The sequence below is a fragment of the Eucalyptus grandis genome, chromosome 1 (assembly GCF_016545825.1).
Source record: "Eucalyptus grandis isolate ANBG69807.140 chromosome 1, ASM1654582v1, whole genome shotgun sequence".
Lineage (NCBI taxonomy): Eukaryota > Viridiplantae > Streptophyta > Magnoliopsida > Myrtales > Myrtaceae > Eucalyptus > Eucalyptus grandis.
The window spans coordinates 1,336,958-1,360,146 of record NC_052612.1 but is presented as its reverse complement, the minus strand read 5'-3'; the positions used below and the strand labels follow the sequence as shown (position 1 = coordinate 1,360,146).

Below are 23,189 nucleotides of genomic sequence, written 5' to 3'. Positions count from 1 at the left end.
GTCTGATGATTACCTTTCTTGGTGCTGTTCTTGTATGAATTTGCAATGGCTGATACCTCAAGTATGGGGTTATGCATATGTATATATAAACAAGAATTGCCACATAGATCTTCAAGTCCCTCCCAATCCACATGAGATGCATATAGTTTTTTGACGAGCTTTCCAAATCACTTTAAATCTTCTAATCTTCACTCTCCTATCCTCCATACTTGTCCTCAAAATCAACTCTAATTCTAAGTATTCCGTCGCTCGTGGATACAAGGAACAAAGAAGCAGCAAATGAACTTCCACTTTCCCAAAATTGCCAACTATTTGAAAGATCATAGTTAATCAAGTCAACTCAAAAGACCCAATTCTTTTTAAGATTTGTACCATAAAAAATCTCAAATTATATCTACTGTTAAAATATAAATTGATGTGGCAACCTGAAGATAACATCTTGAAAAACAATCCAACTAAGAGAAATCACTAGCATTAAGAGATAACCATCATAACATATATCCACAATGATAAACAAAAAGACTATATCGAGCAATCTGTTCGACATGGTGGTGTGAGAAATTCCCCAGGGTAGGGGGGAAAAGTTGTACTTTGGGTGTTTGCTGGCCATCGGCAAACTCAATGAAGCTTCTCAGAGAGATTCAATTGTTGACTTGGATTCACCGAGAGCCGCACGAGCACCATCCCAGGGACGGGAGTCACATCAGGTAGAGACTACCCATCCTCGCGGCACCATCAATCAAGGCCGAGCACCACCACGAGACCTAATCAGCTTTTAATAGATCAATCAGAAATCGAAATTAAGTGTGTGAGAGAGATTAAATGAATATAAAGACTTCACTATGCTAGATTACCCGAACGCGTTTTCATTACATTCTCTTTTTTATTTTCAAAAACAATTTGTCGCCTGGGTCGGTTGTGCAGAGAGGAATTCCTCAAATTTGTTCATCTGCTAGTTTGTTAAGGATTTGGTCGGAGGCGGTGGTTTCTGCGGGTCAAGCTGCGCTGTTTAATCGTGTTTTCTTGGGGTTAATTTAATTTGGGTTGGAGACGATATGGAGTAGATTCATGGCTCGAATTCATTTGGTAATTGTCGGGCTAATGGCTGCAGCTTGGGGGGGGGGGTTTTGCGAATCGTGTAGTGTTTATTCGTCAATGCAGCGCGTTTTTCTTTCTGATTATGCCTGAATTGAATTCGCTGCGGGCGCCTTTTGTTATGTTCTTGTGGTTTGGGAACAATTTTAACATGTGAAGCCAGATCAAGAACTGCATCAACATAAGCCTGCGAGACACCTTTGACAGTCTGAAACATGGATACTATCATATCTTTATTTCAACTGAAGTCAATTGCCATAGTCTGGTTTGAAGAAAAGGTAGACAACCTGAGGAGGAGACAGCATAAGCCAGATCAAGAACTGCATCAAAAACTGCATCAAGAAACGGTTGAATGAAATTGGTGATAAAATGTCAAGCCAGATCAAGAACTGCATCAACATAAGCCTGTGAGACACTTTTGACAGTCTGAAACATGTATACTATCATACTTTGTCTCAGCTGAAATCAATTGCCATGGCCTTGATTGAAGAAAAGGTCGACAATATGGGGAGGAGACAGCTGCAGGATACACGACAAATGCATGGCATTTGAAAGTGAATGCAACCTTAAGACAACTCTATGCAAGAATATGTCATAGCCATTTATTTCACAAATCGAATGACGATCTTGATATATTTCTCACATAGCATCATTTGACAGCCAAAAGATATCTGGGCAACCACTTTTTCAGCAAAAGCTACGTTTCTTTACTCAAAAAGCTTATTTGTCCTACATCTTTTGTAAATAAATTTCACGATCACAGTGCCCACAGGAATTTCAGTTTAGAAATCAGACATGAAGATGGTCATCAAAATAACGGCCTCAAGCCATGGCAAAACCACAGCCAGAAGATCTGCATTTCAAACTTCCATGTCACAACAAGGAGATCTAAGAGCAAAAATCAAAATGAAGGTGAAAGTACCTGTATAGTTGGGACAAGTGCCAATTCAACGGCAAGAGCTTCAGGATTGTTACAAAATGAAAGAAAAGGGAGAGACTTGGGAGAAATCTGTATTCTGTATTGAATGAATTGTCCTTTACAAGAATACGCTCCTATTTATAATATAATCAATGTATAACTAAAGAAGGAATAAGACCCAATACATGAAATCAAATAAAATCAAATTCTAAATTTTTTAAACAATACTATAGATCAACTATGATCCCAAATTGATCTTCACATATCTCCAACAAATTGATCTTCGCACATCTCCTATGAGGATCAATTCCAGGAAACATTTCACTGGATGCCTGCCATGGCTCAGCTACAAAGGCTCGAGGATACACCAAAGCAGACTCAATACCCTTCCCCAGCGTGTCTAACAGCAACCTAGTTGCATGTCTAGTATTGCACATTTGTACCTTCCAAAAGCCGACATATTTATACAGTCGAGACTCTGCACGTGAAGAACAAGTTCTGTTAACCAGAGAGGAGACAATCTTTTGGCAACTCATCATACATAGATGATACAAAGCAAATGGTACTGTCAAGTTAGCAATGCACCCCCCCCGCTATTCTCCTCATGGTTATGAGAAACACAGGAACCTCATAAATCCAAAAAGAAGCATATCACCTTGTGAACAGCTCATTTCCCTTTCTCAATTTGTGCTAGCTTTTTTAATTGGAACATCTATTATCATTGTCATTTCCTACTAAAAAATCCTACAAGCTTGAGTTATAATCATCAGTAACCATTAACAGAACCACTAATCAGAATAGTACCTCACCTCTTACAAGTGTTTGATGTAATCCAAATCAAAGGAAAAGAGAATCACATCAGAAACAGTATCAAAATCAGCAATTGGAATCGATACAATTTACCCTTCACGTGTTTTTGTTCTTCGGGTATGACATTTCCTATCAAGAATGATGATGACACATGTTAGGAAAATATTATGAAGGATATATGCATGATATGCATGACATAAATCACTAAAATGACAGGATTGCTTGAAAAATGCCTCTATGGCCTTGACTTTATTTATGAAAAACATTTCTTTACTGCATACGATAATCCACAAAGTTCAATTCTTGCTCTTTTCAAATTCTCTTCTCAAAGAGACATTTAGAAGACTGGGCATGTTATTTCCACACTTGACTAGAAATAATTTTAGGAACGACATACATCCTTTACAACAAAATGGATGGCCTTAGCATGCCAACTTGGTAGAAGGCATCGCTCCTGCAGTTGATGTGCGCCTTGTCCTACAAGAGATGGGACATGTTACTTGCATTTCTAACTTGAATTGGACTAATTTAGGAACGATACACCCTTCTTGTGTTGAATCAATTTCATTTTGCTTCATGTCTTCATTCATCAGGACTTGCCTCAATTATCCCCCTGTGAGAAAGGAAAATGGAACGTGTTATCTGCATACTTAATTGGGCTCAATGATACATCCTTTAGTGATAAATTTGACGGTTTTGCCTCAACACACCCCATTGGCGGGGAAGGAGAGATTTTCCCCCTAATTTAAATGCTGATCTGATGTTTTTCACATTAAGTCAAGTAATCATACTTCATCATATCTTGTTCGGGCACATCCTGAAACCTTGTGCATTTTCATGCTCATATCTGTTTTGAACAAACTATCCCTGCACATTTGCATAATGTCTCTGCATTCCTAAGATTGAATCGAGATCAATGGGCCAACTCCACTCGTTGATGAACTTCAAGAGCGTATGAAAGTCCATCTGCTCGCTCCATGTCAACATCCACATATGCGCCTGGAGAACCAGTACCAAAGTGGAGACATTGGGTTCGAATCCATCAACTTGGGCTCGCCGAAATCATGACAACCTTCATCCCAAATTTCACTGATGAAGAAACCTACGAGTGAGCACATTCTGCGACACGGAGTCCCTGCTTTGCATTGACCGGAAGGCGCCCAACGCGGATTCCAAGTCCCTGCACTTCATGTACGAATCCATGACAGAATTGCTGATGGAAGAGAATGTGTCGAGACCCTGCTTGAGCACACAAGCATGGATGGACTTCCCTTGTTTATTGGATACCTTTGAAAGACGCTTTGATGACGGAATTATTCATGGAAGGCCCAGTGATTTCAATTCCTGCTCACTTCACTTCGTTAAAGTGGACTAACACTTCATGCCATCTTCCATTGGAGTACAGTTCTCTAACCCACGAGACTGTCGGCAATTCTCAGGAACGTCAGGTTGAAATGTAATTGAATGGCAAAGTTCCTTCTCTATGATTGGTCTATTATGCATACACAGCTGCATTGTTCCCCTTCAAGACTGATCGCAGATTTACAAAATAGTTGGAGACTGCCAAATCCAACCATGGTTTACAGTTTCCATTGTAATGAATGACTGCTGCATTGTACATTTCTGTCCGGTTGAGTGCTGGATCATAGCCGAGCCTAAACACATGCCACCTCTGATCGAACTATTTAGTCAGATTGTAGAAAGTGACCAATCCAGGGGGTAAGACGCTGACTATCCACAATGTCCTATCCTCATTCATTTCCTGCCATCGGTGATATATTCCCATGATGTTTCTCTTCTTCCACTCTTCGAGATCAAATATTTTCATACCATATGCCCGACCACAAGCACTGGGATCAGAATTCTCAGAGATGATTGAATTACAGAAGTTGGTATACTTGTCAAATCTATGGAAACTCTCCTTAAAAGTTTGAACAGCGCCGTTTACCATCCCATGCTGATCAAAAAACAAAAGAAGCATCCATAACCCATCTGTTTATTGACTTGTTTCCTTGTTATTAAGCAGAGAAAGGCTAAAACACAATGCATAAAAAAGGCACACCAAGAACGCCCCCAAACAAATATCTTGAAAACTTCCTCTCACTGCTTCCCCCGCTTCCTCTTCCCCGCTGCTATTCCTGCTGCTTCCACTGCTCCCGCTCCTCCCTCTTCTGCTGCTTCTAGTCCTTCTGCTGCTTCCACTGCTCCCTCCGCTTCTGCTGCTTCCACTTCTCCCCCTGTACTCCCACTGCCCTCCTCTGTGTACATGTCCTCCATCCTATTTATGCTTAGACTCCCTTTGATTCCACTCCTCCCTGTACTCACACTAGCCTCCTCCATGTCCATGCCCTCCATCCTATTTATGCTTAGATTACTCCATCTCCTCTCTGTACTAGTACTGCTTAGACTCGTCCCTCTCCCTATACTTCCTCTGCTTAGACTCTCTCTTCCAGCATACTGCTGCACTTGGACCACATTGAGATTTCACATAAGTTTTAAGCACTGCACAATTAAGATAATGCTAATCTTTTCTCACTAATCATCTAATCAAGAACAGACTAGGTTTCTTGTGGAACATATTGTTTATACTCCTACGGTTACTCGAAAATTGGGGTCAATAGAATTATTTCGATAAAAAAGAAAAGAAAAGAAAAGAAAATTTTCTTTGAATAGTATAGTGCTAACATTTAGCTTGACTAATTCCTATTGGCACATATAAACTACCGCATCTATGTACTTCATATAATGATCCACGTCAAGACACATGTGGCTCCTAAAGATTACTTTGTATCTTGCAATGTTTATCCTGCTGACAACCAAAAACTGTTGTCAAGGTGGTACAATAAGTAAAATTTCATACACTGCCCCAAAAAAAGAGATCTGTCTTTTGCAATTCATTGCATGGAAGAATTTTCGAAACTTGAAGGGGGGCAGTGGGAGGAAAGGAAAAGAGACTGTTGAAAGCTGGGAAAAAAAGTACTTATTAAAACAGTTGCGCATGCACTGCCAACGCATGCCATGTCAATATTTAAAACTCCAGTCTCTGTTTGCAGGGCAATTGAGCAAAAAATCATATTTTTATTTTTGTGGGAAAAATTCTAAAATGGAAATTGAGTACACTGGAGAAGATGGGAGGAACTAGCAAAGGCACAAAACGGGAGGCAGAATGGGGTTGGAGAACCTGTCGAGCTTTAACAAAGCCATGCTTTTGCTAATCAATCTTTGGAGAATAGCCTCCGGTACTAATGCTTTAGGACAACAAGATTTTAGGTAACATTTGATGGTCATGCAGACTGAAAAACTAGAGAAGGTAGGGGATAAGCTAAACCATTTTCAAAATCTGCAGGCAAGTACGCAACAATGTGAATGTTCAAAAGGGCAATTATTGCAAATAGTTTGAAAAAAAAAAAAAGGAAAAAATAAACACTCATCACATCACGCAATGTACAACAATGAATTATACAGCAAGAAATAAATTTAAAAATTACAGTTTATGAGACTTGTATTTGTGTACTCATTTAATTTATGGGAAACAACATTTTCAATTAAAAAGAACGTGTTGAAGGAACACTAATTGATCGGAAAATATATTTTTGTCCACATAAATTTCGGAATAACATTTAACTTCTTGCAGTCTGTATGGTTTCACCAAATTATAGCATCAAACCAAGGTTAGAACAAATCAAATTTCAAATCCGTGCATTTACGTGTGTCAATTGTATACTGATGAAGAAGAAAATATGGTACCATCACTGCACGATTATAAGAGTCTTCAAGTGACTGTGTCAAGTCATCAAGCTCAATCGGATGCTCAGTCTGTGACTCATCTATTCTGCCTAGCTCCTCCAAAACCTTTCGAATGACCAAATCAACAATTTTTGCTTGGCTACCATGCACAAAAGCGCTTTCATTAGTTGACTAGATTTAATTCACACCCACACATCGCACGTGGTTACAAACAATATCTAAATACATTGAATAATCAGTATAGGCTAATTTAGTAGAATTCAATATTTGGTAGTGGTCTACATGATGACAGAAATTACCAAGGGCCGGCAACGCCGAGCCTCGCCAGGGGCCGGCGACGCTCAACCTCGCCGGGGGCCGGCGACGCTCAGCCTTGCCGGGGGCCGGCGACGCTCCGGCGAGGTCGCCGACCCTCGATGGCCGGTCGCCGGCCATGGCCGAGGCCGGTGACCGGCTAAAGAAAAAAGAAGAAGAAAAGAAGAAGAAGAAGAAAAGAGAGAGAAGAAATGTTTTGTTTCTAAATCAAGAAATAATTTTTTTTTGTTTCTCATTTCTGTTCTTTTGTGTTCAGGAACAAAAATTCGATTTTGAACAAAAACGCAAACAAACGCGTTTATGTTCTTTTTTATTCTCGACAAAAAAAAAAATCTGTTCTTAAACAGAAAAAAGAAACAAAAACATGCAGCCCCCAATGGCTACCACATTGTGCCCAAGCAAAATTTCGGCATTTATAGCTAAGCCTAGAAAAGATTTTCAGCACTTGTAACAGGGAGAAAATGCAGACAAATTCAAGGTCAACACTGCAATTTGGGGCAGACAGATTATATAACCCCAAAACCTGTAACAAGTTCCTTAGCGCCAGCAGTGGCTGTAACAACTGAAATATTAGGGAAGATGTCTCGAGTAGAGGTTGTAAAGTTCAATAGGAGTAGCACTTGAAGTTGGAAGTGGTTATCGAAATTTTCCATTTAAAAAAGAAGAAGAAAATAAATGATTTGATAGGGCAATGTTTTATCCCCTAAAATAAAAACCAAAAAAGGAAGAATTACGCAGGCATCTTAAAGGTAGTTTTACCTTTGTCCCTCCTCGCCCTTCCATCCCTTGATTTGACCAACCTTTGCAAGAGCCTCTTCGGAGGAAAGATTACTTTATAAAAGATGGGAAAAATCCTTTTTTTGCCATTTGACCTAAACACATTGTACATCATGTGTTCAAGCTCGATGAGACACCATTCACGGTCAGGATAAGTTTGAGAGATGATGGGTATGTAGATTTTGGAGTTGTCGATAGCTTGTAGAATTGTCTCACCAATCTTATCACCCACCTCCATTGCATCTTCGTCCATGAATACGCAGATTCCGGCATTATTCAAGTCTCTATTGAGGAAGTCCGTGAAGTCAAAACGAGTATCCGCTCCACTAAAACTCAAGAACACATCGTACTGAACTTCTGATGCTCTGGCCTCCGAGTGTGCCATATCTGGGAAGCGTATTACTTCCAGGCCTCTCTCTCTCCCCCCAGAAGAGAAAAAAAGGTTGGTAACTTGGTGTGGCGTGGCCTGGCTAGGAAGTGAGCTGAGGTTTTTGGAATGCTTCCGCGGCCGAGCACACAGAGATGAAGACGGAGATCCTCGGGAATATACTGTATGTTAAAGGTAAGCGGTCCGTACGCAGACACGAAAAAAGAAGGAAAAAAGATCATCCAGCAGCTGAAGGCGTGTGCAAATAGATATAGCGAAGGGGATTTCTGCTCAGAGTGCACAATCACATGCAAAAACACAAACAAATTCGGACGAGATTTTACCTAAATTCACAGGATGGACTTCATCGGAATCGGCTCGACGGATGACCGGTACGGTGCTCCCTGGCAAAGGATGGCCACGGTGGTGGTTAGGCAAGGTGCACGCGGCGGTGATTCGGCCGACGATTGGTGATTCGTCTCGGCAGTGACTTTCGGCCGGGGGTAGCGATGCAAGACGAAGCCACGAGGGACGCGGACCGAACGAAAACAGGCTCGACATCATGATGCAACAGCTGCGGCTTGGGACAGAGAGCCGCCGCGTTGTCTCCGGTAGCTGGAGGCGTGGGAAGGAGCGGCAGCCCGTTAGGTTCGGCGATGGACACGACGGCCTGCCGCCGGGCCGGGCCCAGCGAAACAAGAGAACAAAAAGGAATCGAGGCATAGAGAAGAAGAAATGCAGCACAAAACAGGCTCTCAGCTTCAGAATCCCAAATTTGAGGGGGGATCTTTTTTCTTTTTTTCTTTTTTTTTTGCCCTCGGAGGTGGTCGTCGCGGCTTGGACAGCAAAGCAGCTCGTCGGAAGAAAGGAGGCGGCGGCGATGAGCAGCAGGCGTCGGGAGTGGGTCGCCTTCGCTCGTCGGAGGTCGTCGTCGCGGCTTGGACGGCAAAGCAGCTCGTCGGAAGAAAGAAGGCGGCGGCGGTGAGGAGCAGGCATCGGGAGTGGGGGGGGCAGTGCCGTCGTCGACGCTCACGGGGCTGGAGCTGCGACGTGGATGAGTGGAGTGCAGACGAGGGAGGGGCAACACGAGCGCGCGTCCTCGTTTGCGCAAAGCCTCCCGAGATCTCTACCTTCTCTCTCGTCTTTCCTTTCGTTTGTAGACTACTGATTTGGAGGGCCGCTTTAAATGCGCCCGGTGCTCGGCCCGAAGTGTCCGAAACGCCCCTTGCGTGCAGACGAACACATGGCAATGTTCTCTGGACGAAGGAATTGGGGGCGGGGGTAATTGCGTCCTAAAGTGGAACGCCCAAAGTTGCTTTTGTTGTAATTTTTTGCCGGATAGAACGAAGTATCTCATTTTCAAAAAAAAATAATAATAATAATTTAATTCACCTAAGCTTACCCTCGAATTACCAAAGAAAAGTAAGAATATGGTAATTTCTTGTTTCAGAAATAATTAGGTAAAAGCCTTTAATTTACTATGACAAAAACAGTTAAGAATTTATAACTCATAACATATGCTCCTGCTCTTAAAATAATCCAAAAATTATTACACTAACAAAATTCTTTTTTTTTTTGGTTTATTTTCTTTATCGAAAGGATAGTAATTATCAATGAGATTTTACTCGTTGGAATCAATTAGGCAGTCCGTGGACTTTCCACAGTGCAATGGAAGAATCTCAGTCTTAGGTTGCCTAAACAGAGTTTTCATTCTGACTATTTTCATTTTTCGCTGCTGTTTCCCTTCCCGCTTCTTCTTCTTTTTTTTTTTATGTCACACTTCCCGCTTCTTCTTCACATAAGAAGAAAGTTTTTAGAAAAATAAATTATAAGAATTCTGGGTTAGGTGGAGAAAGCAGTACCAGATGATATTATAAATTTCATGGAGACTGATTTGCCGGCATGATTCACAAAATATATTCCCCCAAAGTCAAAGTTGTGATCTTTCCATTCGTTTGACTTGCCATTAGTCCCGCCCGCCCTTCGTTTCATCTTGATCGTTTTCCCTGACTTGCGTTCTTCACAGGAACTACATCTTGGCGTACCCTACTTTCGAAGAAGAGTCCATAATGGAAACGTTCATGACTGTGGTTTTGAGTTCATCTGGTCAACTTGTCTCTCTCTATAAGCCAGGTGGGCCAGTTCTTGCACATACATCAGCTATTCAGGTTATTTTCTCCTTATTCCTCATTTTATTTATTTGTTCATACATTGTTTGAGAATTGTACTTAGAGGCCCTGTTTCGTACGATTGGGATCAAATGGTTAATGGCTTTCATACTGTTGAGTCAACTGCATTCTTGCTCTAACTGTACTCCAGTCAGTCTAATTATGCAAAAGACGGATCTTGAGTTCTTTAAAGTAACTCATAGTTGGTTAGTGGACAAGCCCAATGTGACATGTAGAACATTCAAGAACTTGTGGAAGTTGATAAGCTTCTTATGCAAATGGTGGTTCAGCGGATGATATGACAGTCCACCCTCGAGTGTTTTGAAGAGCTAATAGCCTGAAACATACGAAGTAATGTAGTGCACATTGAATAAGCAGCTGTGTCTGCTTTATATACATAATTATATTTGCCAGGATTAATGGACTTTAGGATGTTGGCAGTTCGTTGGCCCATCTGGTTGATCTTTCATTTTAATGTTTTCATTTCCTTGGTTTTTAAAATAAATCTATTTCTATCCCAGGGAAAGAAAGGGAAAAACTATATATATGAGGTGTATACGTTTCCACACCTTTCATATAGATATTGTATAATAGTCCAAATGGTAGCTTTAATGTGATGATGATGGGGAATGTTGCTGTGCTTGCAGTGATGCGTTGCATTGACAAGGCGAAGAAGGAAGGAACTTCAGGAGATCAATGAAGCCATTTCCACAGTGGAGATTGATTAGAATATGTACTGTTAGTGAGTTTGTTCTATTCGATTGAAGATGAAATGCCATTCTTGCTAAATCAAAGTTCAAATTAGGCGAGAAAGGTAATTAAATGTGTGAAAATTCGTATTTTAGACATGTAGCGTCGTGTTGCATGACACGTTAATGAACGTGTCAAATGTGAATTTGATCATAAATATAGTTATTTTATGTAATTATCATTGAGATGTTGTAACTCAAAATACTTTGTATCGTATTATGATGAAAATAAACTGACGGCTTTCGACATTGTGCTCTAGGCACCATAAGCAAAGCCTTGTTTACAGCGTGGAGTAGATGAAAAAGAGAGTAAAAGGACAAATTGAGCTACCGTACTGTGATTTAATGCCACCGTTGCCGCCATGAGTGAACTTGGCAATTATGCTAGACTTAGTCGTGGCCATTGGTAGCGCTTCTGAAGTCACCCACCTATACTGGCCCCAAGACTTGGCGCCACCGTCGTCACTATAACTAAGTTGTGGGCCTTCACACGCTCAATTCCCTCCCCCCAATTGGACTCGCTTGGCTCACCCTGTTTTGGCTCACCCTGTTTCTCTTCGAGTTAAAGTTCCATCCAATCATATCCTTCCTTGGTGCTGTTCTCCTATGAATTTGCGATAGCCCATCAACCTCAAATATGGGGTTATACGTATCACATCTCGAGCTTCACACACACACACCTATATAAAAACAAGAATCGTTACATAGATCTTCAAGTCTCTCCTAATCTATAGGAGATGCAGATATTTTCTTGACATGCTCCCAATCTACATGAGATACGGATATTTTCTTGACCTGCTTGCCAAATCACCTCCAATCCTCCATCCTTGACCTCAAAATCAACTCTAATTCTGAGTAATTCCATTGCTCGTATGTACAAGGAACAAAGAAGTAGCAAATGAACTTCCGCATTCCCAAAATTGCAAACTATTCTAAAGACCATACTTAATCAGGTCAACTCAAAAGACCCAATTCCTCTTTAAGGTTTATAACATAAAAAATCTCAAATTATATCCATCATTAAAATATAAATTGATGTGGCAACCCGAAGACAACATCTTGAAAAACAATCCAACTAAGAAAAATCATTAATATTGAGAGATAACCATCATAACATATTTCCACAATGATAAACAAAAAGACTAGATCGAGCAATCTGTTCGACATGGTAGCGTGAGAAATTCCCTAGGGTAGGGGGCGAAAGTTGTACTTTGGGTGCTTTGCTGGCCATGGGCAAACTCAATGAAGCTTCAGAGAGAGATTCAATTGTTGACTTGGATTCACCGAGAGCCGCACAAGCACCACCCCACGGACGGGAGATACATCACGTCGAGACCACCCAACCTCGCCGCACCATCAATCAAGGCCGAGCACCGCCACGAGACTTAATCAGCTTTTAATGGATCGATTAGAAATCGAAATAATTTGTATGAGAGAGATTAAATGGATCTGGGTACTTCACTATGCTAGATTACCCAAACGCATTTTCATTACCTTCTCTTTTTTATTTTCAAAAACAATTTGTCGCCTGGGTCGGTTGTGCAGAGAGGAATTCCTCAGATTGTTCATTTGTTAGACCGTTAAGGATTCGGTCGGAGGCGGTGGTTTCTGCGGGTCAAGCTGCGCTATTTAATCGTGTTTTCTTGGGGTTAATTTAATTTGGGTTGGAGACTATCTGGAGTAGATTCATGGCTCGAATTCATTTGGTAATTCTCGGGCTAATGGCTGTGGCTTTGGGGGAGGGAGGGGTTTTGCAAATCATGTAGTGTCGATTCGTCAACGCGGCGCGTTTTTCTTTCTGATTATGCCTAAATTAAATTCGCTGCTGGCGCCTTTTGATTGTGGTTATGTTCTTGTGGTTTGGGAACGATTTTAAAATGGGAAGCCAGAACTGCATCAACATAAGCCTGCGAGACACCTTTGACGATCTTGATATATTTCTTACATAGCATCATTTGAAAGTCAAAAGATATCTGGGCAATCACTTTTTCAGCAAAAGCTACGTTTCTTTACTTAAAAAGCTTATTAATTTCACCATCACAGTGCCCATTAAGGAATTTCAGTTTAGAAACCAGACATGAAGATGGTCATCAAAATAACGGCCTCAAGCCTTGGCAAAAACACAGCCAGATCAAACTTCCATGTCACAACAAGGAGATCAAACAAAAATCAAAATGAAGGTGAAAGTACCTGTATAGTTGGGACAAGTGCCAGTTCAACGGCAAGAGCTTCAGGATTGTTACAAAATGAAAGAAAAGGGAGAGACTTGGGAGAAATCTGTATTCTGTATTGAATGAATTGTCCTTTACAAGAATACGCTCCTATTTATAATACAATTGATATATAACTAAAGAAGAAATAAGACCCAACACATGAAATCAAATAAAATCAAATCTAATCCTAAATTGATTTTTGAAACAGTACTATAGATCAATTATGATCCCAAATTGATCTTCACATATCTCACATATCTCCAACAAATTTTATCTTTGCATATCTCCTACAAGGATCAATTCCAGGAAACATTTCACTGGATGCCTGCCATGGCTTAGCTACTAATGCTCAAGGATACACCAAAGCAGGCTCAATACTCTTCCCCAGCGTGTCTAACAGCAACCTAGCTTGCATGTCTAGTATTGAGCATTTGTACCTTCCAAAAGCTGACATATTTATACGGTCAAGACTCTGCATGTGAAGAACAAGTTCTATCAACCAGAGGGGAGACAATCTCTCAGCAACTCATCATACATAGATGATACAAAGCAAATGGTACTGTCAAGTTAGCAATGCACCCCCCTGCTCTCTCTTCTCCTCATGGTTATGATCCAAAAAGAAGCATATCACCTTGCGAACAGCTCAAAGTACGAGTAATTTGTTTCCCTTTCTCGATTTGCGCTAGCTTTTTTAATTGGAACATCTACTATCATTGTCATTTCCTACTAAAAAATCCTACAAGCTTGTGTTATAATCATCAGTAACCGTTAACAGAACCACTAATCAGAATAGTACCACACCTCTTACAAGTGTTTGATGTAATCCAAATCAAAGGAAAAGAGAATCATCTCAGAAACAGTATCAAAATCAGCAACTGGTTTCGATACAATTTACCCTTCACGTGTTTCTGTTCTTCGGGTATGACATTTCCTATCAAGAATGACGACGACACATGTTAGGAAAATATTATGAAGGATATATGCATAATATGCATGACATAAATCACCTAAAGTGACAGGATTGCTTGAAAAATGCCTCTATGGCCTTGATTTTATTTATGAAAAACATCTTTACTGCATACGATAATCCACAAAGTTCAATTCTTGCTCTTTTCAAATGCTCTTCTCAAAGAGACATTTAGAAGACTGGGCATGTCATTTCCACACTTGACTAGAAATCATTTTAGGAACGATATACATCCTTTACAACAAAATGGATGGCCTTAGCATGCCAACTTGGTAGAAGGCGTCGCTCCCGCGGTTGATGTGCGCCTTGTCCTACAAGAGATGGGACATGTTACTTGCATTTCAAACTTGAATTGGACTAATTTAGGAACGATAGAACCTTCTTGTGTTGAATCAATTTCATTTTGCTTCATGTCTTCATTCATCAGGACTTGCCTCAATTATCCCCCTGTGAGAAAAGAAAATGGAACGTGTTATCTCCATACTTAATTGGGCTCAATGATACATCCTTTAGTGATAAATTTGACGGCCTCAACACACCTCATTGGCGGGGGAAGGAGAGATTTTCCCCCTAATTTAAATGCTGATCCGAAGTTTTTCACATTAAGTCAGGTGATCATACTTCATCATATCTTGTGCGGGCACATCCTGAAACCTTGTGCCTTTTCATGCTCATCTCTGTTTTGAACAAACTATCCCTGCACATTTGCATAATGTCTCTTCATTCTAAGATTGAATCGAGATCAATGTGCCCACTCCACTCGTTGATGAACTTCAAGAGCATATGAAAGTCCATCTGCTCGCTCCATATCAACATCCACATATGCGCCTGGAGAACCAGTACCAAAGTGCAGACATTGGGTTCGAATCCATCAACTTGGGCTCGCCGAAATCATGACAACCTTCATCCCAAATTCCCCTGATGAAGAAACCTACGAGTGAGCACATTCTGCGACACGGAGTCCCTGCTTTGTATTGACCGGAAGGCGCCCAACATGGATTCCAAGTCCCTGCACTTCATGTACGAATCCATGACAGAATTGCTGATGGAAGAGAATGTGTCAAGACCCTGCTTGAGCACACAAGCATGGATGGACTTCCCTTGTTTATTTGATACCTTTGAAAGACGCTTTGACGAAGCTTTGACGACGGAATTAATCATGGAATGCTCAGTGATTTCAATTCCTGCTCACTTCACTTCATTAAAGTGGACTAACACTTCATGCCATCTTCCATTGGAGGACAGTTCTCTAACCTGCGAGACTGTGTCGGCAATTCTCAGGCATGTCAAATTGAATTGTAATTGTATGGCAAAGTTCCTTCTCTTTGATTGGTATATTATGCATACACAGCTGCATTGTTCCCCTTCAAGACTGATCGTAGATTTACAAAATAGTTGGAGACTGCCAAATCCAACCATGGTTTACAGTTTCCATTGTAATGAATAACTGCTGCATTGTCCATTTCTGTCCAGTTGAGTGCTGGATCATAGCCGAGTCTAAACACATGCCACCTCTGATCGAACTATTTAGTCAGATTGTAGAAAGTGACCAATCCAGGGGGTAAGACGCCGACTATCCACAATGTCCCATCCTCATTCATTTACTGCCATCGATGATATATTCCCATGATGTTTCTCTTCTTCCACTCTTTGAGATCAAATATTTTCATACCATATGCCCGACCACAAGCACCGGGATCAGAATTCTCAGAGGAGATTGAATTACAGAAGTTGAGATACTTATCAAATCTATAGAACTCTCCTTACAAGTTTGAACAGCGCTGTTTACCATCCCATGCTGATCAAAAAATGAAAGAAGCATCCATAACCCATCTCGACTTGTTTCCTTGTTATTAAGCAGAGAAAGGCTAAAACACAATGCATAAAAAAGGCACACCAAGAACGCCCCCAAACAAATATCTTGAAAACTTCCTCTCACTGCTTCCCCCGCTTCCTCTTCCCCGCTGCTATTCCTGCTGCTTCCACTGCTCCCGCTCCTCCCTCTTCTGCTGCTGCTAGTCCTTCTGCTGCTTCCACTTCTCCCCCTGTACTCCCACTGCCCTCCTCCGTGTACATGTCCTCCATCCTATTTATGCTTAGACTCCCTTTGATTCCACTCCTCCCTGTACTCACACTAGCCTCCTCCATGTCCATGCCCTCCATCCTATTTATGCTTAGATTACTCCATCTCCTCTCTGTACTAGTACTGCTTCGACTCGTCCCTCTCCCTATACTTCCTCTGCTTAGACTCTCTCTTCCAGCATACCGCTGCACGTGGACCGCATTGAAATTTCACATAAGTTTTAAGCACTGCACAATTAAGATAATGCTAATCTTTTCTCACTAATCATCTAATAGAACAGATTAGGTTTCTTGTGGAACATATTGTTTATACTCCTACGGTTACTCGAAAATTGGGGTCAATAGAATTATTTCTATAAAAAAGAAAAGAAAAGAAAATTTTCTTTGAATAGTATAGTGCTAACATTTAGCTTGACTAATTCCTATTGGCACATATAAACTACCACATCTATGTACTTCATATAATGATCCACATCAAGACACGTGTGGCTCCTAAAGATTACTTTGTATCTTGCAATGTTTATCCTGCTGACAACCAAAAACTGTTGTCAAGGTGGTACAATAAGTAAAATTTCATACACTGTCCCAAAAAATGAGATCTATCTTTTGCAATTCATTGTATGGAAGAATTTTCGAAACTTGAAGGGGGCGGGGGAGGAAAGGAAAGAGACTGTTGAAAGCTGGGAAAAAATACTTATTAAAACAGTAGCGCGTGCACTTTGCCAACCATGCCATGTCAATATTTAGAACTCCAGTCTCTGTTTGCAGGGCAATCGAGCGAAAAATCAGATTTTTTTTTTTTTTTTGGAAAAATTCTTAAATGGAAATTGAGTACACTTTGGAGAAGATGGGAGGAACTAGCAAAGGCACAAAACGGGAGGCAGAATGGGGTTGGAGAACCTGTCGAGCTTTAACAAAGCCATGCTTTTGCTAATCAATCTTTGGAGAATAGCCTCCTGTCCTAATGCTTTAGCAACAAGATTTTAGGTAACATTTGATGGTCATGCAGACTGAAAAACTAGAGAAGGTTGGGGATAAGCTAAACCATTTTCAAAATCTGCAGGCAAGTACGCAACAATGTGAACGTTCAAAAGGGCAATTATTGCAAATAGTTTGAAAAAAAAAAAAAAAAAAAGGAAAAATAAACACTCATCACATCACACAATGTCCAACAATGAATTATACAGCAAGAAATAAATTTAAAAATTACAGTTTATGAGACTTGTATTTGTGTACTCATTTAATTATAGGAAACAACATTTCCAATTAAAAAGAACGTCTTGAAGGAACACTAATTGATCGGAAAATATATTTTTGTCCACATAAATTTAGGAACAACATTTAACTTGTTGCAATCTGTGTAGTTTCACCAAATTATAGCATCAAGCCGAGGTTAGAACAAATCAAATTTCAAATCCGTGCATTCACGTGCGTCAATTGTATACTGACGAAGAAGAAAATATGGTACCATCACTGCACGATTATAAGAGTCTTCAAGTGACTGTGTCAAGTCATCAAGCTCAATCGGATGCTCAGTCTGTGACTCATCTTTTCTGCCTAGCTCCTCCAAAACCTTCCGAACGACCAAATCAACAATTTTTGCTTGGCTACCATACACAAAAGCACTTTCATTATTTGACTAGATTTAATTCATACCCACACATCGCACGTGGTTACAAACAATATCTAAATACAATGAATAATCAGTATAAGCTAATTTAGTAGAATTCAACTCACCGGATGCCTTTTTCTATTTGGTAGTGGTCTACATGATGGCTGAAATTACCAAGTGGCTACCACATGGTGTCCAAGCAAAATTTCGGCATTTATAGCTAAGCCTAGAAAAGATTTTCAGCACTTGTAATAGGGAGAAAATGCAGACAAATTCAACATCATCCATTGAACATAGCAATTTAAGGAAGACATTATATAACCCCAAAACCTGTAACAAGTTCCCAGCGCCAGCAGTGGCTGTAACAACTGAAATATTAGGGAAGATGTCTCGAGTAGAGGTTGTAAAGTTCAATAGCAGTAGCACTTGAAGTTGGAAGTGGTTATCGAAATTTTCCATTTAAAAAAGAAGAAGAAAATAAATGATTTGATAGGGCAATGTTTTATCCCCTAAAACAAAAACCAAAAAAAGGAAGAATTAGGCAGGCATCTTAAAGGTAGTTTTACCTTTGTCCCTCCTCGACCTTCCATCCCTTGATTTGACCAACCTTTGCAAGAGCCTCTTCAGAGGAAAGATTTTTGGGGCGTGGAGTCCGATGTTTAACATGCCCAGGTTCCACTTTATAAAAGATGGGAAATATCCTTTTTTTGCCATTTGACCTAAACACATTGTACATCATGTGTTCAAGCTCGATGAGACACCATTCACGGTCGGGATAAGTTTGAGAGATGATGGGTATGTAGATTTTGGAGTTGTCAATAGCTTGTAGAATTGTTTCACCAATCTTATCACCCACCTCAATCGCATCTTCGTCCCTGAATACGCGGATGCCGGCATTATTCAAGTCTCTATTGAGGAAGTCTGTGAAGTCAAAACGAGTATCAGCTCCACTAAAACTCAAGAACACATCGTACTGAACTTCTGATGCTCTGGCCTTTGAGTGTGCCATATCTGGGAAGCGTATTACTTCCAGACCTCTCTCTCTCCCCCAAGAAGAAGGAAAAAGGTTGGTAACTTGGTGTGGCGTGGCCTGGTCAAGAAGTGAGCTGAGGCTTTTGGAATGCTTCCAAGGCAGAGCACACAAAGATGACCGATATTCCAATGAAGACGGAGATACTCGGGAATATACTGAATGTTACACAGACACGAAAAAAGAAGAAGAAAAAAAGATCATCCAGCAGCTGAAGGCGTGTGCAAATAGATTTAGCGAAGTGGATTTCTGCTCAGAGTGAACAATCACATGCAAAAACACAAACAAATTCGGACGAGATATTACCTAGATTCACAGGATAATAGTGCCAAATTTGGACTTCAACGGAATCGGCTAGACGGATGACCGGTACGGTGCTCCCTGGCAAAGGATGGCCACGGTGGTGGTTCGACGAGGTGCACGCGGCGGTAATTCGGCCGACGATTGGTGACACGGCTCGTCTCATCTCGTCTCGGTAGTGACTTTCGGCCGGGAGTAGCGATGCAAGACGAAGCCACGAGGGACGCCGTGCGAACGAAAACAGGCTCGAGATCATGATGCAACAGCAGCGGCTTGGGACAGAGAGCACCCGCGTCGTCTCCGTTAGGTTCGGCGATGGACAGGACGGCCTCCCCCCGGGCCGGGCCCAGCGAAACAAGAGAACAAAAGGAATCAAGGCCTAGAGAAGAAGAAATGCAGTACAAAACAGGCTCTCAGCTTCAGAATCCCAAATTTGAGGGAGCATTTTTTTTTTTTTTTTGGAGAGAGAGGAATGACATCAGATAGGTTCGGCGGGAGGAGAGGGCAGTGCCGTCGGAGGTGGTCGTCGCGGCTTGTACAGCAAAGCAGCTCGTCGGAAGAAAGGAGGCGGCGGCGGTGAGGAGCAGGCGTCGGGAGTGGGGGGGCAGTGCCGTCGTCGTCGCTCACGGGCTGGAGCTGCGACGTCGATGAGTGCAGAAGCGGGTAGGAGCAACCCGAGCGAGCGTCCTCGTTTGCGCAATATTGATTAGAAGGACTGCGACTCACTGGCATTTATAGGACGCTCCGTTTAGGTTGATTCCAGTGTCGCACCAATCAGACTTCAATCGGGGCCATAATTTACCTATCGTCCGGTAGGGTCTAACTTTTGTGGAAAATCTATCTTTTAGTCGAACTTTAGTCGGAAAAAGTCGAAAAACCAAGACTGAGGGGATGTTTAGTCGGAAAAAGTCGAAAAACCAAGACTGAGGGGATGTTTTGAAAATTACATCTGCTTAGAATGACGCAACAATGATGTAATTTCCAAAAACACCCCTTTAGAGTCTTGGTTTTTCGACTTTTTCCGACTAAAGTTAGACTAAAAGATAGATTTTCCGCAAAAGTTGGATCTATTGGAGGACAGGGAAAAGTTGGACTTCCCATTGTGGCCCCCATTTAGCCATTTGATTAATTGCAACTCATATAGTCAAATTAAATGGATAGACTAAATGGGTCGCAACAACTAATCGATCAAATTAAATGGATAAATACCTTGCAAGTACACTTGGAAGGGTTCCTATAGGTTCTACTAAGTCTAGATCCCCATATATTCTCTTATGATCAATTTGTGTCACAAAATAACCCATAGGTTCAAAGGTAGTAGATTATCATCGAAGGATGCTGTTAGAGTTAATACTACATACCTTACTAAATTTGTCATGAGGTTTCCCCTCAAGTCCATGATTTGTGCTTTCTTGTCTTCCTTTGGCACTGGTCATTGTGTCATTTAATTCCCGGACAATTATATTGCAGTTTCTTAAAACGATTTTATGTTTTAATACCTTCTTGGGTCATGTGCTGGTTAATATTCAGATGCTGGAATCAGTAATCATTTGGTTATTGCGGCTCTGGGATGATTGATCTGAAGTAGCTATCCCTGATCAAAGGAAAAGCAGCTTGGGTGGCGTACCTGGTAATACTTCATGCCAGATGTTATCATGCGTAATTTAGGATAGAGTGCAGGGTTTTCCCTTTAGGTGCATTAATCTTTGGACCTTGTGACTGGGGGCAACTTTTTGCTGGGAGAGCTACTTCAATAAATACCATACATGTTGCCTCGAAATGTTCTTGCTTACATTTATTTTTCGTGTGTTGCAGTATATATATTGTCTTGATGCTGATGGAGCTCTTTTTAATGCTGCTTTGCTTTCAGCGGTTGCTGCATTTTCTCATTGCAAGATATTTCATCCTTCACAATTTAGATGGTGACATTTTTGTTTAACTTGATTTTTGGCTTTCTTCTTCTTGCATAGCCTATTCTACAACTTGGTTGATGACTTTTGTGAGTTGATATAAAGTGGATCTTCAATATATTACATCTTGTGATCATGCTCCGAATTGCAGTTGTGTATGATTGCAAAAGATGTGTGACTTGCTTATGAATGTCAGATAGCTCTAGCTTAATAAATTCTTAAGGTGATTTGCTTATGAATGGACTTTAGCTCAACTGATTTGCATTTCCAAGAGATACTTGGTACAAGTTGCTGACAGAGAAAAGCAATATGAATCACCTAAGGCAGGAAGAGTCGTAATTATCCCACTTGCCTTTGCTAAAGTCTATGGTGATCAACAAATCTTTCTTTGTGCTCTTAGCCTGATTTCGAATCTGACCAGGAAAGCCATTGACGTCAAATATTTCATGGTTTCTCATTTTTCTACCAATAAAGGAAGACCTAGTTCAATAATCCTCTATTCTTCAATGAGATAGATAAGAGCACGAGTCATATACAAACTGCTCGTGTAATCTCTTAAGAAGTTAAAGGGCTTCATTGAAAATTCAAGAAAAGTTTCGTGATTCTATTGAACATTGTCCTAGATGTTTGGATTTCTAGTGCAATAATCTCAGGTTGAAACTTATGATCTGAGGAAGATCTAGTTCCTATCAATGACTTTTCATTTGATGAACATTCAAAAGGCTTTTTCCTGTTCTTTTGCTGATCTGTCATGCCTTGTTTACGCTCTCACTTTTGATATTCTTCGAGTGTGGTACCAAAGATTGCATCCTCATATCGATGCTATGTGTTTCCTTTTCCTCTATTCTTCTGGGGATTTCGTGTCACTTCCCAGATGATCACTTGATAAATTATGTTGTTTTGGACCTTGTAGTGGATATCCCGGTGGTTTCTTTGAATGATGAAGGAAGAATGGTGATGGTCTCTAAGGAACTTGAGGGTGAAAAGTTGGATAAAGAACCTGTCGAAAAGAGAGGAGAAAACTCTTGTTGAAAAGCATTCCGTTTTCCCTGACTTGCGTTCTTCACAAGAACTACATCTTGGCGGACCCTACTTTCGAAGAAGAGTCCATAATGGAAACGTTCATAACTGAGGTTTTGAATTCATCTGCTCAACTTGTCTCTCTCTATAAGCCAGGTGGGCCAGTTCTTGCACATACCTCGGCTATTCAGGTTATTTTCTCCTTATTCCTCATTTCATTTTTGAGAATTGTACTTAGAGGCTCTGTTTCATGCGATTGGGATTAAATGGTTAATGGCTTTCATACTGTTGAGTCAACTGCATTCTTGCTCTAACTGTACTCCAGTAATTATGCAAAAGATGGATCTTGAGTTCTTTAAAGTAACTCGTGGTTGGTTAGTGGACAAGTCCAATGTGACATGTAGAACATTCAAGAACTTGTGGAAGTTGATAAGCTTCTTATGCAAATGGTGGTTCAGCACATGACATGACAATCCACCTGCGAGTGTTTTGAAGAGCTAATAGCCTGAAACATACGAAGTAATGTAGTGCACATTGGATAAGCAGCTGTGTCTGCTTTATATACATGATTATATTTGCCAGGATTAATGGACTTTAGGATGTTTGCAGTTCCTTGGCCCATCTGGTTGATCTTTCATTTTTTTTTTTTTGTAAGGGTTGATCTTTCATTTTAATGTTTTCATTTCCTTGGTTTTTAAAATAAATCTATTTCTATCCCAGGGAAAGAAAGGGAAAAACTATATATATGAGGTACGTTTGAACACCTTTCATATAGAGATTGTATAATAGTCCAAATGGTAGCTTTAATGTGATGATGATGGGGAATGTTGCTGTGCTTGCAGTGATGCGTTGCATTGCCGAGGCAAAGAAGGAAGGAACTTCAGGAGATCAATGAAGCCATTTCCACAATGGAGATTGATTAGAATAGGTACTGTTAGTGAGTTTGTTCTGTTCGATTGAAGATGAAATGCCCTTGCTAAATCAAAGTTCAAATTAGGCGAGAAGGGTAATTAAATGTGTGAGAATTTATATTTTAGACGTGTAGTGTCGTGTTGCATGACACATTAATAAACGTGTCAAATGTCAATTTGATTGTAAATATAGTTAT

General features: G+C 40.7%; 3 protein-coding genes and 1 long non-coding RNA gene across 8 annotated transcripts; 1 reads left to right on the top strand and 3 right to left on the bottom strand.

Moving 5' to 3' along the window:
* Positions 1 to 4,453: 4,453 nt before the first annotated feature.
* LOC120292735 lies at positions 4,454 to 6,706 on the bottom strand. Its single transcript, XM_039311112.1, has 2 exons — positions 6,572 to 6,706; positions 4,454 to 5,284 (listed from the first exon to the last, which is right to left on the bottom strand). Exons 1-2 carry the CDS (start codon positions 6,572 to 6,574, stop codon positions 4,925 to 4,927), a joined length of 363 nt encoding a protein of 120 aa, XP_039167046.1. The 5' UTR covers positions 6,575 to 6,706; the 3' UTR covers positions 4,454 to 4,924.
* Positions 6,707 to 7,379: 673 nt separating this feature from the next.
* LOC120292733 lies at positions 7,380 to 8,725 on the bottom strand. The gene is made up of 2 exons (XM_039311105.1): positions 8,375 to 8,725; positions 7,380 to 8,212 (listed from the first exon to the last, which is right to left on the bottom strand). Exons 1-2 carry the CDS (start codon positions 8,592 to 8,594, stop codon positions 7,617 to 7,619), a joined length of 816 nt encoding a protein of 271 aa, XP_039167039.1. The 5' UTR covers positions 8,595 to 8,725; the 3' UTR covers positions 7,380 to 7,616.
* Positions 8,191 to 19,201, top strand: LOC120292738. Its single transcript, XR_005550333.1, has 3 exons — positions 8,191 to 8,214; positions 17,484 to 17,486; positions 19,162 to 19,201. It is a non-coding gene; the product is annotated as an uncharacterized LOC120292738 (long non-coding RNA).
* LOC104446822 (disease resistance protein RPP4) lies at positions 13,214 to 19,596 on the bottom strand. 5 transcript variants are annotated; one of them, XM_039311090.1, is made up of 6 exons: positions 19,158 to 19,596; positions 18,388 to 19,009; positions 17,678 to 17,816; positions 14,667 to 16,395; positions 13,962 to 14,574; positions 13,214 to 13,632 (listed from the first exon to the last, which is right to left on the bottom strand). In XM_039311090.1, the coding sequence occupies exons 1-4, from the start codon at positions 19,405 to 19,407 to the stop codon at positions 16,063 to 16,065; spliced, it is 1,344 nt and encodes a 447-aa protein (XP_039167024.1). In that variant the 5' UTR covers positions 19,408 to 19,596; the 3' UTR covers positions 13,214 to 13,632; positions 13,962 to 14,574; positions 14,667 to 16,062. The 5 variants fall into 5 exon arrangements, with proteins under 5 accessions (XP_039167024.1, XP_039167033.1, XP_039167027.1 ...); XM_039311099.1 differs by having other exon boundaries at positions 14,056 to 14,574; XM_039311093.1 differs by having other exon boundaries at positions 13,214 to 14,438; positions 14,506 to 14,574.
* Between the last annotated feature and the right edge of the window lie 3,593 nt (positions 19,597 to 23,189).